The 18,890-nt window shown below is 40.1% G+C and overlaps 1 protein-coding gene across 1 annotated transcript in view; it reads right to left on the reverse strand.

Annotated features, from left to right (window-relative positions):
* Nucleotides 1-15,576, reverse strand: part of LOC138968029 (tigger transposable element-derived protein 4-like) — a 22,652-nt gene extending 7,076 nt beyond the window's left edge. Inside the window, exons 1-3 of the mRNA XM_070340590.1 lie at nucleotides 14,030-15,576; nucleotides 13,376-13,704; nucleotides 3,597-3,715 (exon numbers count right to left, since the gene is read on the reverse strand). Of these exons, the coding sequence (XP_070196691.1) occupies nucleotides 3,597-3,715; nucleotides 13,376-13,704; nucleotides 14,030-15,170 (1,589 nt within the window). The 5' untranslated portion in view covers nucleotides 15,171-15,576. The remainder of the gene's footprint in view (nucleotides 1-3,596; nucleotides 3,716-13,375; nucleotides 13,705-14,029) is intronic.
* Nucleotides 15,577-18,890: the final 3,314 nt, after the last annotated feature.

Raw genomic sequence — 18,890 nt, forward strand, 5'->3', positions numbered from 1 at the left:
GGGTATTTATTTTGGGATGTGACCAAATGAAGGGATCATCTTATTCTATGTAAAAGCCTGGTCAGATCTGAGACGGACAGCCACACTTTTTACACGGAAAGGAGCGTGCCAACGACCATGCACACTACAAGCCTTTCAACGCTTTCATTTGGAATAAGAGCGTTCTTCCACTTGGTCACATCTTGAAATTAAACTGTCAAGCTGCTATTTCTATAGAGTGAGAATCTCTCGTTGAATTTGAAGAATTTTGCAGATTGACATAATTGTCTTTTACAAAATTAATTCAGCAAAAAGTTACGACTCTTCGCAGAAAGCAGCCAGGCTATAGCTAGGTTTATAGGTGTGCTCATGGAAAGATGCTCTTAATCCATGTCAAAGCCTAGACGGGTACATTGTGATTATCAAAAAAGACGACACAAACAGGCAGTTACCTTCAAATTATGCAAAGACGCGAGTTTCTTCTTCTTCAGCGTTCCAGAATGTTCTGGTTACGTGTGAGCTCGTTTGCCCATTTGGGTTCCCCACGCTATACTCTGAGAGCATAGTCAGCTCACTCCGCTTTCGTTGAGTAGGCATGCTGGGTATTTTCGTGTTTCCATAACCCACCGAACTCCGACATGGATTACATGATCTTTTCCGTGCGCACTTGGTCTTGTGCTTGCATGTACACACGAAGGGGTTAAGTCACTAGCAGGTATGCACATAAGTTGACCTGGGAGATCGGAAAAATCTCCACTCTGAACCCACCAGGCTAGCGCGGCAGCGACCGGGGTTCGAACTCACGACCTCCCGATTTGGAGACCGACGTCTTACCACCACGCCACTGCGCCCGTCGCGAGTTTATTTGACAGTAATTTTCTTTGTTGTTGTTGTGTTTTTTGTTTTGTTTTGTTTTTATGTGTTTAAGACTTTGTGAAATTGCATGGCAGCAGCATTGATTGAAGTCCAAACAGACCGACACATTCGACAAAGGGAACTTTGGCTAATTAAACATCATGATCCTAAGACAAAACACTTATCATTGTTTTGATGTTGCAATTGTAAATTTTAATAGCCCATGCTCTTGTTTAGTTAGCTGTTGATTCCCTCGCTTTGAATAAACAAGCTCTAGACCGGGTTATCGACTTGAGATGAAGGTACGTCACGCCGAAATGTCGGAGTGTCCTGCGTTTAAACAAAATACTCAATACAACGCCATCATGAGAAACATGTCAACTATTGTTCGTTTTTCCTTTTTGCTTTGTTTGTTTTAACCCACCGTAATTATTCTCAGGGGTCGACACTAACTTATTTGGCCTGGGGCCACACTGGCCCCAGAGATGGAAATTGCTGGGGCGGAAAACAAAAATCTGGGGCCCACTCTCAGTATTCACGTGCGGCAACGCATTGTCTGTTTTTCTTCATCGTACTGAAGCCAGGGAAATTCTTTCAACCATTTGACATTGAAATTACGACAGCACTTCGCGCTTTTGGCTGCATCGGTCTCCTTTTTTTCGTTTCTCTCCACCCTGTTCTTCATCTTCATTTCCATGTCTTTTTACACCAGGGATGTGTCGCCACATTTTGCGTTTGGCATTTGAAGGCGATACTTATCTCTCACGCTAAAGAGCGCAATCTGGGAGTTATTTCCCGTGCGGCATTGTCCTTCGACGATTTCAATGGGTTTTTTTCTTGACTGCGGCATTGATCGTAACGCAAATTTCAGTGACGACTTTGACTGGCAATTTTTAGTGATTGGCTCTGGCATTAGAATTTTCGGTTTGTCATTGTTGGAATTTATCCTGGGGCGGAGTGGGCCCCAAGCTTCGGCAATGTTTGGGGCGGAACACAAAACTCTGGGGCGTTCCGCACCCCGCCCCCGCTAGTGTCGAACCCTGATTCTCCAGAACTCTTAACGACATGAGGTACACAAAAACAATATCGCTGTTAACACAAGGACATCCCAACCAAATCAATTACAACCACAACATTTAAATAAAGTGGGTAAATGTTGACACACACACGCACACACACACACACATACACACTCACACACACACACACACACACACACACATACACACACACACACACAAAACACAGACGTACACATACACACCCACACACAAACGAACACATACACACACACACACAAACAAACAAACACACACACACAAACAAACACACACACACACACACACACACACACACACACACACACACACACACACACAGTAATATGCATGCACGCACATTGCGCTGGGATGGGCAACTGCGATAAATGAAGCATGCTCTTTTAATCACTGCAAGATACAATATAGGCATGAGACCAAGGGTAGGGCGGATGGTGGCGAGAGAGGTGAAGGGACGGGGAATGTTTACAGTGCCGTGAGCCGGGCTGTGAGCAGTGCCCACCAATGTTTAGCTCAGGCACCGTCGCGGCAGACGCGCCTTAGTTCTATGCAGGAAATGCAGCGCGCTATTCTGGCCGTCTGGCTGACTGTCGTCCTCATCTCTAAGACAGACTGATACCAAGAGGTGTAAGTTACTCCAGCCTTCAGGCTCAGGCATTTTAAAACACTCGACTCAAGACTGAATATACAAAACACAGAAACTGAAATCAATCTCACAGGATTAGACAGATTAAACATATTTGCCGCCAGCAGCAGCTAAACTTGTTGGCGTTTGCTAGATTCCGAAATTCATTTCGTCTGTTAGACATATTTCTATCCAACAACATTGACAAATGTGATGAGGACAACACGAAAATCCAATCCTGAAGAGTCAAGTCGGCATATTCTTCCCATTGTGTCAGTAAACTATCGCAGTTTTGGAGCATTTTCGAAAATTATTTTTAGTTCGTTTCAATAATGTTCTTGCAAATTTATCTGAATCTTCTTGAGGTCAAATTTGCCAAAACAGTATTCAACACTAGAGTTCGTACGCACGCACGAATACACGCACATACAGACACGTAAATGTATCATTCAAAGTTAGTTTACCTCAACAAAATATGTTCTCTGTTGCAAAAGCCATGAGTTGGCATATTTTTCCCAAGTGATTGCAAATGAAGATATTCTTAAATGTTGAGGGAAAAAAACCGCTTTTAACACAATACCAGTTTTAATTTGCTTTGACGAATGCACACATAGGCACACACTTTCCTTCAATGCAACACTTTATTTTGCCAATGTTGTTTAACCAGCTCGTCCGAACAATCGGCTTCGATAATGGTCACATCACACGCAGATGATTTAACATCACTTGTCATTTACACTAAAAGTAATGACTTTTCTATCCATCAGGTGTCATTTGAGCCGTGCTGGGCAATCATTTTTTGACTGTTGCAGATTCTAGATAATGTGTCTCTTGTGCAGGCACTCGCCGTGTGTGCCACAAGGGTAAAGAGGAAAGGGTAACAAAATCGAAAGTCACTTTGTCAAAAACAAAACAAACAAAAATAGAGACACAGAAACCATCGACTACCGTATTAAAATAGCAACAAGTGTCATTGGTGAAGATCGCAAAGTGTAGTCCTCGAAAATTTGTCTCGGATTTATCATTCCTGTTGTGACCTTGTGCCTGGAAATGCACGGCACTGTTACTGATGAGGTTACAGATCGCACCACAGGTCAAGCGTGTCCACGTAGACAGCATAGTCGACAAAGACGTCGGTGACCTCGTCAAGGCTGATGGGTGTGATGTAGTTGCCGATGACAGCACCATCCAAAAACACCTGAAGAGAGACATGGATAGGTACATGGATAATGGTTTCATTTTCATTCCATTTCTTTTCAAACATTAGATGTAATTTGCTAACTGCAGTTCTTGCAGAGTTACCCGTGTCTTTTGTGTGATACGGCTGTGGAGAATGGATACGTAGAGGTTACATGCCGAGTCTCAGTGATTATTAAAAATAATGGTCGAAGTTAGCGGATCATGAAAAATGCGAGCTTTAGCGAGCTTTTTCATGACCGCGAACTGAGACCATTATTTTGTATAATCACTGAGACGAGGTGTGTAACCTCTTTATTCCTCCTTTCTTCAGTTATTCAAAGAAAAGAGGAGTTTTTTTGCGAAAGTTTGATCGAATCCTATTCACTCAACCAGTCAACCTGCGCAGGCGATCGATTAATGCGCGGTTGTATAGTTCCGTGCAAATCATTCCATTCTGTTAACACTTCTTGTCAGTTTTCCTATTTTGGACTAAAATCAAGTACACAGATATGCTGTTATTCTGCTGTGGCGGCAAAGGCAGATATTGTGTGTTCTGTATATGTTTTGGTATCGCTTAGGATAATGTTCTTTCGTCAAATGGGACTAGCAGACGAACTTTTGCACCCGTGTTCCAACGTTAAAAACTGTATGAAGTTCAGTTTTCTGGGGAAAATAGTGTATGAAACCGCTTTATGTTGTTTAAATGGATGAGATGTGTGCATTTGGTTGCGTGTGATCTGTTTATTAAATGAAATATTGTTGAAAACTGACCGTCGGATTGCAGTCAGTCTGTTGTCGAAGAAACTGAGTGAAAAGAAGGGGAACTACTCTTGTCGCTAGACAAAGTATGAGTTACTTGCTTGGGAAATTGCTTGTGATGAACGTTTGAGCACGGCAGATCTAGATTCAGAAAATAACCGAACTCATAGATTTTATATGGAGATTCATGTGTTCAGGCCTGTAGTTGTTAATTTAAATGCGGTAAGTTTGTATTGTTTGCTCCAGAGATGTATACTTCGTACATTAGAGCGTTCGGAACTTTTCAGTCGCAAAACTGAGTAGTACCGAAACAGAACAACTTCTCAACCCATTGCACTATCGAGGATTCAGGCTGTTGCTGGGTCGTTATTTGTTTGGTTGCTGGGTCATTATCGAAAAATAACTAGCCCAACAAGTTTACAGAGGTAAAAAAGCAGAGGGGGGAATACAATTTATAATATATCTGAGTTAGTACATAAAGGTGACTTGTATCCGTCATGGCAAAACTTCGAACCTGTGAACAGAGGACCGAAAGTCTAGTGAGAAAGATAAAAATAATGTGGAGGACCGAAAGGCCGTGGACATTTTGTCGAGGGTCAAAACATCGTGAGTGACAAAAGTCAAAACTTGACTAAATGTAAAAACCAGGCAAGAAACCAAAGAAGGTTGGTTGGTGTTTTCTAACATTTCTTCAGTCGATATGGCCATTCGGGATTCGTGCTAGGTAACCAAAGAAGAAGCATTACCGAAGCAGCCGGAAAATACAAATTAAAATGGGATACACAAAAATAAAAACGTTTTAACAAAAAGTTCAACCTCAATATCCAACAATGTAGTAGCTCTGACGATCATCTGGAATGAACGGTTGATGGCCACAGGGAAAGGAGAAGGTGTATAGTACAGGTCATCCGTCCACGCACCATTCACCTGGCTAGTTATTATAAGCTGGTCCATGTCACCATAAAACTGGAATCTGAAGTCAGCGTGTAGAGCGAGGTTGTTTGCATCTTTCCTGAAGTTCAGACTGAACTTGACAAGCATACATGTACGCTCAGAGTTTCAAGACTGACACTAATACGCCGGTAATGTGACAGTTTACGATGTTGTTAACCATGTGTGATCCAAGCATGTTGCAAAAACCAACATTTTACCGTTCAAGTGCATAACCGTATAGCCAAGGTTCTCTCCGTGCAACATTCTATCTAAAGATATGCATAGTGCAACATTAAAGATATGCATAGTGCAACCATCTATCTAAAGATATGCATAGTGTAACATTAAAGATATACATAGTGCAACATTCTATCTAAAGATATGCATAGTGCAACATCCTATCTAAAGATATGCATAGTGCAACATTAAAGATATGCATAGTGCAACATTAAAGATATGCATAGTGCAACATTCTATTTAAAGATATGCATAGTGCAACTTTCTATCTAAAAATATGCATAGTGCAACATTCTATCTAAAGATATGCATAGTGCAACTTTCTATCTAAAGATATGCATAGTGCAACATTCTATCTACAGATATGCATAGTGCAAAATTCTATCAAAAGATATGCATGGTGCAACTTTCTATCTAAAGATATGCATAGTGCAACATTAACGATATGCATAGTGCAACATTCTATCTAAAAATATGCATAGTGCAACATTCTATCTAAAGATATGCATAGTGCAACATTCTATCTAAAGATGCATAGTGCAACATTCTATCAAAAGATATGCATAGTGCAACATTCTATCCAAAGATATGCATAGTGCAACATTATATCTAAATATATATGCATAGTGCAACATTCTATCTATAGATATGCATAGTGCAACATTCTATCTAAAGATATGCATAGTGCAACATTCTATCTATAGATACGCATAGTGCAACATTCTATCTAAAGATATGCATAGTGCAACTTTCTATCTGAATATATGCATAATGCAACATTCTATCCAAATATATGCATAGTGCAACTTTCTATCTAAAGATATGCATAGTGCAAATTTCTATCAAAAGATATGCATTGTGCAACTTTCTATCCAAAGATATGCATAGTGCAACATTCTATCTAAAGATATGCATAGTGCAACATTCTATCTAAAGATGCATAGTGCAACATTCTATTTAAAGATATGCATAGTGCAACATTCTATCTAAAGATATGCATAGTGCAAGATGCTATCAAAAGATATGCATAGTGCAACATTCTATCCATAGATATGCATAGTGCAACACTCTATCTAAAGATATGCATAGTACCGGCCCCCGTAGCGCAGTGGTTAGCGCATCGGGCTGTGGGCCGGGAGGTCGTGGGTTCGAATCCCATCAGGGTCATGTGGGTTTTTCGGGCTACGGTCGGCTCCTACCCAGAGTGGAAGTGCTATGGTTCCTATGGGAAGGCTGGAATCACACAGCCGAGTGTCATTCACTTAACGAATGCGACTTTGAGGGTGCTCAGGTTCTGTTTACCTGACCAACACCGCAGGTGCGGCAGTTCTCGGGCCTGGTTGACACCAGGATATATTATGACAGTAAACGTAGAATGCTGCCCTGTCACGTAGTCTCAAACCAAATTGGAAATCCATAGCATCATCATTATAATCATCCTCATCTCATTAATCATCCAAAATTATAAATTGTCCTTGCTCTTGTGGCCCTTCATGCCCGGAGCTCTCATGGTGACCTTGATCCTTCCCTGAATTGTACTTCTGCTGTCAGTCTTGAACGTGTGACGTTCTGGGGGGTCGACGGAGGGACGTGGTGGCGGTCTGCTCTCTGGAGGGGACCCTCACTCAGTCTGGCTCCGCGACTTAGCTGTCAATGTCGTTAGTAGGGGGCATAGTAGGTAGTGGGCTGCGTCCGTTAGCTCGGGACAGACCCACTACTGAACACCGTCGAAGTGACTCAGCAGAAGTGCAGTGTCATCTTCCGAGGGTAGCCTACCGCAACGACCCGACATCCCTCCCTGGAGCGTCTGTAAAATCGACAAGTCTGGCAGCGGAACGAAATTCAGATGTGGATGGAGCAGCGAGTGCAGGGACGGGGCGGCGTGAGAGCACACCGGGACAAGGAACAGGTGTAAGGGGAGAAAAAAAAAAAAAAAAAAAAAAAAAAGATATGCATAGTGCAACATTCTATCTAAAGATACGCATAGTGCAACATTCTATCTAAAGATATGCAAAGTGCAACATTCTATCTATATATATGCATAGTGCAACAATCTATCTATAGATATGCATAATTATTGTGCTTTAATGTTGTCTGACATTCTATGTGATGCTCAGCATGGTCAATGGTCATAGGGGTGTTAGTAATGTTCTCGTGCCTTGTCACCTCAATCAAATGTACAAAATTAATATAATAAATATATATATATATATATATATATATATGATACTGTACGTGCCAGAACCTGCCTCTGCAAAATGGGACAATTGAGAAAAAATGAAACTTAATATTGTTGTTCCTTAATGTTGCAGTTTGAAAGAGTAGGGTGCTCTGCATGTGTTTCAGATTTAAAAAAGATAACTGAAAGCAGCATTATTGAGAAATGGACAACAAATAAAATGCGAAGGCTTTTGACAAAGAAACTGGATTAAAGCACTGGTTTATCATTTTTCATGTCATTTTTATATTTAGTCAAGTTTTGACTAAATATTTTAACATCGAGGGGGAATAGAAACGAGGGTCGTGGTGTATGTGTGTCTGTCTGTGCGTGTGTGTGTGTGTGTGTGTGTGTGTGTGTGTGTGTGTGTGTGTGTAGAGCGATTCAGACTAAACTACTGGACCGATCTTTATGAAATTTAACATGGTCATTATCTCTCTGAGTTATTTTCTTCATGCAAAACCAATTGTTCATTGTCAGACACAGAGACAGACAAAGACAACTTTGATCACACTGACCACGTTCTGGCACAACATCATATATACATATATTTATATAAGGTCGGGAAAACAAGACACGATTTTATGTCCTGCATTTTATGTTTTATATACTATTTTACATTTTATATACTATTTTATATCTACAGTATTACAAGTCTGCTAATAACTCTTTAATATAGGAAAAAATCCAAAAACAAAGAGACTGCTAACGTTCCAAAATTTAGAATCACAAAACAAGAAAGGTAGGTTGTTGGAACGTTTGTTATTGACAAAACAATACATTCACAACGTATTAATAGTGAATGTATTGTGTTGTCAATAAACGTTCCAATAAATGTAACAACCTACCTTTCTTGTTTTTTACATTTAGTCAAGTTTTGACTAAATATTTTAACATCGAGGGGGAATCGAAACGAGGGTCGTGGTGTATGTGCGTGTGTCTGTCTGTCTGTGTGTGTGTGTGTGTAGAGCGATTCAGACTAAACTACTGGACCGATCTTTATGAAATTTAACATGAGAGTTCCTGGGTATGAAATCCCCGAACGTTTTTTTCATTTTTTTGATAAATGTCTTTGATGACGTCATATCCGGCTTTTCGTGAAAGTTGAGGCGGCAATGTCACGCCCTCATTTTTCAACCAAATTGGTTGAAATTTTGGTCAAGTAATCTTCGACGAAGCCCGGACTTCGGTATTGCATTTCAGCTTGGTGGCTTAAAAATTAATTAATGACTTTGGTCATTAAAAATCGGAAAATTGTAAAAAAAAATATAAAAAAATTATAAAACGATCCAAATTTACGTTCATCTTATTCTCCATCATTTTCTGATTCCAAAAACATATAAATATGTTATATTTGGATTAAAAACAAGCTCTGAAAATTAAATATATAAAAATTATTATCAAAATTAAATTGTCGAAATCAATTTAAAAACACTTTCATCTTATTCCTTGTCGATTCCTGATTCCAAAAACATATAGATATGATATGTTTGGATTCAAAACACGCTCAGAAAGTTAAAACAAAGAGAGGTACAGAAAAGCGTGCTATCCTTCTTAGCGCAACTACTACCCTGCTCTTCTTGTCAATTTCACTGCCTTTGCCATGAGCGGTGGACTGACGATGCTACGAGTATACGGTCTTGCTGAAAAATGGCATTGCGTTCAGTTTCATTCTGTGAGTTCGACAGCTACTTGACTAAATATTGTATTTTCGCCTTACGCGACTTGTTTTGAGCTTTGAATGAGTAATGAAGCAAGACACAGGAATAACAGATAGATGCCCGATGTCTTTAAAGTCGTATGAACCAGACCAATGCCCAGGGAAACAGTACTGTAAGTCCTACGTAGTCGCAACGTAGAGTGTATTTCAAATATTTTGTTCAGCTTTAAACCAAGAAGAAGAAAAACAAGTCGCGTAAGGCGAAAATACAACATTTAGTCAAGTAGCTGTCGAACTCACAGAATGAAACTGAACGCAATGCCATTTTTCAGCAAGACCGTATACTCGTAGCATCGTCAGTCGACCGCTCATGGCAAAAGCAGTGAAATTGACAAGAAGAATCGCTCTGCACAGACACACACACACACACGCACATACACCACGACCCTCGTCTCGATTCCCCCCTCTTCGTTAAAACATTTAGTCAAAACTTGACTAAATGTAAAAAGCAAAGTTGAGGAACGACAGCTGTACCTCAAGGCTTTGACGTCGTAAAAAACAAGGTTGTTGCCCAAGAGCATTTAACGGCAGGCTTAGAACGTTGATATTTTATAAGCGCTACAAAAAGTGCATTTCTATAATTAAAATAATATATTGAAGTGTTGCTACTAGCTTTGCGTGTGAGAAACAAATCAAAAGACAGAAAAGACATATTCCTGAGGTCTTTGCAATCCCGGTTTCGTTGCAGTCCCAAGGGTAATAGCGACGCAGGCCTTATAACGTTGGCACCTTATTGGTGCTATGAAGAGTTATGTTGTAAGATTGGAGTTTTTCTTTTATTTTTGCATTAGAATATATATCAATCGACTCCATTGTCGTTGTTCACTTGTGACTTCCTAAAGGTATGTGAGTAACGTAGTCATGCAGCCTGCTAATGCTGCTTTTGAGAAGCCGTAATTGTATAGACTCGCTGTTTCTTCATTTGTTTCTGAATAGTACCAGGAATGTGTTAGTTCCAGGTAAACAGAGATGAATTCGAAACAAAACAGTTTCTTAATGCACTTCGATCGAATATTTTGCCATATAAAAATACTTAAAAAGAGTCGATGCATTCTGCACACTTCATTATGTTTGACGTGCATTGCTTGCGGCATTTTCACATACTGTATAGACCAGGACGAGTAGCATTTCAAAGAGCAGCAAGCAAGGAAAACGGATGTTCGTCAAATTATATAAACACATATTTAGCGAAATCGTACTGTGTGGTTCAGATTTTGATGTCTGTTCGATACTTCATTTTACTTAGGAGATGTCACTTTTGTATTAGTTGCCTGCCTTCAATGCTTTTAGCGAATGTCTGTTCGATACTTCATTTTACTGAAGAGGTGTCACTTTTGTATTAGTTGCCTGCCTCCCATGCTTTTAGCAGAACATCTTTCAGACAATTGTTATCACAACCCGTTTGAAATCATGGTATCCTAAAGTCAGTCATCAATCTGTGTGTGCGCGCGCGCGTGTGTGTGTGCGTGTGTGTGTGTATGCGCGCGCGTGTGTGTGTGTGTGTGTGTGTGTGTGTGTGTGTGTGTGTGTGTGAGTGTGCGTACGTACGTGCATGCGTGGTTGCGTGCGTGCGTGTGTGTGTGTGTGTGTGTAATAGCTTCCTCTTATATCTGTCTCGGCCATAAACTAATCTGAATTTCATGTGATTCATGTTCAGAGTAAACTGGGAGACTTAAGTTCAGAGAGAGAGAGAGAGAGAGAGAGACTGAGAGAGAGAGAGAGAGAGAGACGCACACACACACACACACACACATACACACACACACATACACACACGCACACACAAAGACACACCTGGGACACACACACACACACACACGCTTCAATGACGACGCTTTATTTCAGACAAAAGAAATATAAAATCCACAAGAACAACATTCAATTTAGACGTTGTGTGTTTACAAGTTACCTGCAGATACATTAAAATAAAACAGACTCAATTGCAATAACTAAAAATGCTCAAACAAATGTTACGTCAATAACAAGGACAAGCTACAAAGAAAAAATGATGAAATCTATTAGAAAAATACAGGAGACAAGACGTCTAAGTGTATGAATACATTGAGGTAGAATAATGTAAGTGCAAAGGAAAGAATCAAGAAAGAAAATATGCAAGACAGAAAGAAGAAAGAACAAGTCGCGTAAGGCGAAAATACAACATTTAGTCAAGTAGCTGTCGAACTCACAGAATGAAACTGAACGCAATGCAACGCAGCAAGACCGTATACTCGTAGCATCGTCAGTCCACCGCTCACTCCATAGGCAGTGAAATTGACAAGAAGAGCGGGGTAGTAGTTGCGCTGGGAAGGATAGCACGTTTTTCTGTACCTCTCTTCGTTTTAACTTTCTGAGCGTGTTTTCAATCCAAACATATCATATCTATATGTTTTTGGAATCAGGAACCGACAAGGAATAAGATGAAAGTGTTTTTAAATTGATTTGGAAAATTTAATTTTGATAATAATTTTTATATATTTAATTTTCAGAGCTTGTTTTTAATCCGAATATAACATATTTATATGTTTTTGGAATCAGCAAATGATGGAGAATAAGATAAACGTAAATTTGGATCGTTTTATAAAAAAAATGGTTTTTTTACAATTTTCAGATTTTTAATGACCAAAGTCATTAATTAATTTTTAAGCCACCAAGCTGAAATGCAATACCGAAGTCCGGGCTTTGTCGAACATTACCCGACCAAAATTTCAATCAGTTTGGTTGAAAAATGAGGGCGTGACAGTGCCGCCTCAACTTTCACGAAAAGCCGGATATGACGTCATCAAAGACATTTATCAAAAAAATGAAAAAAAATGTCTGAGGATATCATACCCAGGAACTCTCATGTCAAATTTCATAAAGATCGGTCCAGTAGTTTAGTCTGAATCGCTCTACACACACACACAGACACACACACACACACACACAGACACACACACACACACACACACACACGCACATACACCACGACCCTCGTCTCGATTCCCCCCTCTACGTTAATACATTTAGTCAAAACTTGACTAAATGTAAAAAGAAGAAAAACGTTCTTTGTAAATAAGGTAACGAATATCCGAAACCATCTGTAACAGACAAATGTGTGAACGTCGCGTGCTAAACGTTCAGTTCACAATGTTCGAACAGCCATGTAATGCCATGTAATCGTAATAGCGTAGACAGCCGATTTTCTTTCCGCGCCAAGTTGGCTGCTGTCTTCTATGGAAAGCCGTTTGGCTCATAACCATTACGCGTGTAATAAAACATAAATTCACGCGTAATAAATGACTAATACACGTGTATTTATTTCTTATTGCACGTGTAATTTATCTTTTTTCTCATGCTATGGAATAGCATAATGATTAAATACACGTGTAATAAATATTTCATACTCGTGTAAGAAATGATTAAATACACGTGTAATTAACATTTCATGCGCGTGTAAGAAATATTTAAATACACGTGTAATTATTTATTACACGTGTATTTAAATATTTTTTACACGCGCATGAAATGATTATTACGCGTGTATTAATTATTTCTTACACGCGCATGAAATATTTCTTACGCGTGTATTAAATATTTCTTACACGCGCATGAAATATTTATTACGCGTGTATTTAATCATTTCGTACACGTGTACAGTAGAACCCCTCTCTAGCGACCTTGAAAATGTTGACAAAAATCGGTCCTTATGGCGGGGGGTCCTTACAGAGAGAGGGGGTGGGGTCACCTCAGATTTTCTTCAAAAAAGAAAACAAAGTAGTTTGAGTTGCTGACGACCGTTTCCTCAAGCAAACTGCTTCGATGTCATGTTTGACATTGTCAATGGTGTCCACCAGTTCTGGTGCATGTTTCAATGCAAACAGAGTTAGTTTCTGAGCATATGATGATGCTGTCTTGAAGTCAATTGTCTCTTCTTCCATCTGTTCATCATCCTCATCGTCGTCAAGCGCTGTATCCTCATCCTCTGCTGTCTGGGAAGTGGAAGGTGTGTCCAGCTCAAAGTCAGCAGCAACTTGTAAATCATCATCCATGGCACAAAACTCCTCGATTGTCATGTCACCAAGAAGACGCTGCTCACCAACATCAAGATCAACTTGCTCAGTGACCTGATCAGAATCTGGAGCAGCTGACAGATCACCTTCACCTGATTTGAAAAATAAAACAAAGAGAATTGATTTGAAGTGTGTGCTTGAATGTGATCTATTCTATGTCTGTGACATAAATGACATGATGATGGTGAACTTTGATATGAGAGAGATGATGATGATGACGACAACGACGACGACGACGATGACGATAATGATGATGAATTTTGATATGAAAGATATGATATGATGGTGCTGATGATGACTGATGAGAGCGACAGACAGACAGACAAACACACACACACACACACACACACACACACACACACACACACACACACACACACACACACAGACACACACACAGGAGAAAAAGAAACTTACCCCTTGCAAGCGAAAATCCACATTTAAGGAAACACTTCTGAATGGTTTCTGCTTGGAGAGATGTCCACGCTTTCTTCAACCATAAAACTGCATCCAGCAGATTGATGGTCTTGGCAATTTCAGGGCCTGTTGCTGTGCTGTCCTCCTCCATCAAGAACAATAGGTGTCGTAACAGCTGCTTGCGGTAGATCAACTTCACAGTCTGAATCACTCCTGCGTCACACGGCTGCAACTTGGACGTGGTGTTGGGTGGCAAGAATTTGAATTGAACGTTTGAGAGAGAGAGGGGTGGATGCGCCGAACAATTGTCAACAAACACAAGGATTTTTCTCTTTTGAATCCGCATCTTATTGTTTAGTTTGTTAGCCCACTGGGTGAACATTGCTGCAGTCATCCAAGCGCGTTTGTTGTGATGATAATCCACGCCAAGTGTGCCCACATCTTGTCCTTGAAAACATCTGGGTTTTGCACTCCGACCAATCAACAGTGGTTTAAGTTTCTCACCAGCAGCACTTACAGCGAACAACACTGTTACACGATCTTTTGACGTTTTCACACCCGCTCGGTCATCCCCCTTTTCAACCATGGATTTGTTTGGCAGTGCTCTGTAGAAAAAGCCGCTTTCGTCTGCATTGAAAATGTCACAGGGCTCGTATCCATCACACAAAGTAGGCAGTCGCTTTTTCCAGTCTTCCACCACCTCCTCATTCACCTCCCCCCTATCTCCACTCAAGCAAGCATTCTTTACGTTGTTTCGTTTCAGCCATCTGTCCAACCAACCGTTTGACGCCACAAAATTATCATGTCCAAGTTCAACTGAAAGCATAAGGGCCTTTTCTTGAATCAACCTCCCAGTGATCGGAAAATTCTTTTTTCTGGCAGCCAGGAACCAATCCCAAACCTTTTCGTTTACGTCAGAGTATGTTGACTTCTGCCGCTTTGATCGCATTCGATCGGCATTGTCACCACTTTCCCACCTTTTCAGAATGTTTTCTTTGTCTTGGATAATTCTTTGAATTTGTGATTTTCCCACATCAAGACTTTTTGCAATCGCGATGGCAGTTTCTCCCTTCTTGTGTCTGTTCACAACAGTCACTCGATTTTCGAGAGTTAAATATTTTCTTTTCTTTGTAGACGCCATGTCGATCTCCACTGCTCTTCTGTGTAAAGACTGTCTGACTGAATTGAACGGTCAGTGTATGTTGGTCACGTGAGTTTGTTTGTGAGTTTGTTTTCTCGATGATTGGTTTGTGATGTTTACTCAGCCCACCCAACCATCACACCTCTCAGCGGTTTAGCGCCTTTGCTTACGCGAGACGGTTACAACTGGTTATAACCGGTTTGTCAGTGATGCGTTTCGCTGACTGAGAGTCTTGGCTTTGTCTGACAAAGTCGTTACACAAGCTGTAAGGTCGGTCCTTAGACGTTAGAGCGGGGTGGTCGCTACACTGGTGACAACTATATAGGGAAACACATCGGTTAAAAAAAAAAGGGTCCTTGTGGCGGGGTAGTCGTTAGAGAGGGGGGTCCTTGTGAGGGGTTCTACTGTATGACATTTTTATTCCACGTGTATTTAATCATTTCGTACACGTGTAAGACATGATTAAATACACGTGTAATACATTTTTCATCCACGCGTAAGAAATGAATAAATACGCGTGTAATAAATATTTCATACAAGCGTTAAAAATGCAGGAGTCACGTGGTTAAGCGACTTAAAAACTCGGACTGGGAATCCACATGAAAAACACTCTATGCGTCTTCATCGCCTCGCTTTGCACGCTTACAGCTCAAGATGGCGGAAGCGGCAAACGTCAATGTCACCTTAGAAGGTTTGCGAGAACAATTTAACGCCTTTGCCCAGGCTCGCACAGCATTGGAAAGGTAAGTTACTTGTTTTATCAGATGAAGTCGGTTGTTGTGCGCGCGAACCGGAAGTAGAATAGACGAGAGTTGTTGCTTTGCATGTCGTATATTTTCCGATTCAAGTTTTAAGTTTATTACGGGTGTATGTAATGATTAAATACACGTGTATTTAAATAATTTCCTACACGTGTATTTAATCATTTCTTACACGCGTATAAACTATTTCCTGCACGTGTATTTAATCATTTCTTACACGCGCATGAAATATTTATTACACGCGTATTTAATCATTTCTTACACGCGCATGAAATATTTATTACACGCGTATTTAATCATTTCTTACACGTGTATGAATTATTTATTACACGCGTAAAAAATGATTATTACACGTGCATTAATCATTTATTACACGTGTATCAATTATTTATTACACGTGTATTTATGTTTTATTACGCGTGTAATGGTTATGAGCCAAACGGCTTTCCATACTCTTCCGTCTTCGGCGGTTGGAGCTTTTACTCCACGGGGGATAACCTGTCAAAGGCCGAACAGAAGCCGAAGGCCGCTCATGACACGTGTGAAGGCAAGTTTTCTAGGTATTGTTTGATTTATGTCGGGATTTAAGGTAAGCTACTGATTCAGCGATGACTAAATTTGTTTCTCGATGCATAAAAAGTCAGGGAGCGATTGATATTTGCCCGTAAATAGCCTTCAAAGCTGAAAATGTCCGCGATCGAGCACCGGAAATGGCTGTTCGATGGGTTTTGCAAGTAGAAATGTGCTTTATTTCACCAAATCAGCTCGTATTTGGTGTGGGTACGGGATTCTAGAGGACGAAGGAGTCATAAGAGGTGCAAAGAAGTGCTATTTGGGAGTAGAATAAATCTTCCTAGACAGTAGACAAGAGGTCATATTTGAGAGATGCGCGTAGGCCGATTGTCTTTCCGACAAGCGAATGATACAGCAGATTAATCATTCGTTTTGACCAGTGTGAGTTCTGTTCATGTTTTGGTATCGCTTAGGAAATGTTCTTTCTTCGAATGGGACTAGCAGACGAACTTTTGCACCCGTGTTCCAACGTTAAAAACTGTATGAAGTTCAGTTTTTTTCGGAAAAATAATGTATGAAACTGCTGTATGTTCTTCAAATTGAAGAGATGTGTGCACTTGGTTGCGTGTGATCTGTTTATAAAATGAAATATTGTCGAAAACTAACCGTCAGATTGCAGTCTTTTGTCCCAGCAACTCAGTTCAGAAAATTTGGAAGGGGGACTACTCTTATCGCTAGACAGAGTACAAGAGTTACTTGCCTTGGAAGTTTGCTTGCACTCATTAGAGATCTAAAGCGAGTTTCTCTGCACTGATCGTTAGATTTGGATTTAGAAAACAACCAAACTCATGGATTTTATATGGAGATTAATGTGTTCAAGCCTGTAGTTGCTAGTTTTAATGCAGTATGTTTGTATTGTTTGGTCTAGAGATGTGTATTTCGTACATTAGAGCGTTCGGAACTTTAAAATCGCTAAAGTGGTTCCCTCAAAGTTTAGCTCATCAACCTGTGAGCTATCGAGGATTCAGGCCCGTTGTTGGGTAAGTGATTTTGGTTGTTGGGTAAGTTACCGAAAAATAACTAGCCCTACACGTTTACAGAGAGAAAGAAGCAGAGGGGGGAATAAATATAGATACTTTGTTTTTTGTGAAGGAACTGAGTCTCGGTGTGTGTGCCACAAGGGTAGAGAGGAATGAGTCGCTACATCGAAAGTCACTTTGTTAAAAAAAAAAAAACCCACAAAATTTACAATATAAAACACACCATAACAACAACAACAACAACAACAACAACAACAACAACAACAACAACAACAACAACAACAACAACAACAACAAAAACAACGCCTGCAGTATAAAAGAAATCCAGAAGTGTCATTGTTGGAGATCGCAAGGTGAAGTCCACGACAAGTTGCCGAGGAATTATTATTCCTGTCATGCCCTTGTGCCTGGAAATGCACGGCACTGTTCCTGAAGAGGTTACTGGTCGCACCACAGGTCAAGCGTGTCCACGTTAACATCATGGTTGAAAAAGACTTTGGTGACCTCGTCCAGGCTGATGGGGGTTGTGTAGTTGCCGACGAAAACATCGTCCACAAACACCTGAAGAGAGACATGCACAAGTCTGTTTCAGTTTCATTTCATGTCATTTCTAACTGTTCCGTCCCATTGTTTCAACTTTCGGGCGGCTTCCCACCTGTAGAAAGATAGCAGCAACGATTAAGATACGAGCCACCCTGGTGCCCAAGCCAACTACACTTCTTGCAGAATCACAGATGTATGTTGCGTGCTACGGTGGTGGGGAATGGATACCATATATGAGGTATTACATAAAGTTGTCTCGTGTCCGTCCCGTCCGAGGGACGCTTCGGCTACCCAAACTGCCCCCGGTGGACCGTTAAGGTAATTGATCTTTATAGTTTGTCAACGATTGACTAAATGTGTTTATATCGCTTCACGCGACTTGTTTTCTAACGTCCCTTCAACAAACATGGCTATGCGGGACTCGTGCGAGTAAACCAAAGAAGGAACAACACAAAACAAGGTGGACAATATAAGTTGAGTGTTTAAAAATAAAAAGAAGAAAAAAAAAAGATTTGGGTGTATTATTGGAAACTGAGCTGAACATTTGGAATAAATTTATGTTATGACTATTTTTATTTATTTATTTATTTAAACATATTAGTTTACTGATAAGGTTTATTGATTTAAAAATTGTACACATTTGACAGAGAAAAGAAAAGACCTATGAAGAAGGTTTGCTCCAAGCCACAAAAAAAATAATAATTATGATAATAATAATAAGGCAAAAAATAATTGTAGTAGCAAACCTGCATGCAACTGAGGTTTAAAAAAAAAAAGAAAAAAAGAAAGAAAAAAAGTGGACAATATAAGGTAAAAGATGATAACACAGAAACTTTACGGTTTTAACAAAATAATACCAAAAA

The sequence above is a fragment of the Littorina saxatilis genome, linkage group LG6 (assembly GCF_037325665.1).
Source record: "Littorina saxatilis isolate snail1 linkage group LG6, US_GU_Lsax_2.0, whole genome shotgun sequence".
In the NCBI taxonomy this organism is placed as follows: domain Eukaryota; kingdom Metazoa; phylum Mollusca; class Gastropoda; order Littorinimorpha; family Littorinidae; genus Littorina; species Littorina saxatilis.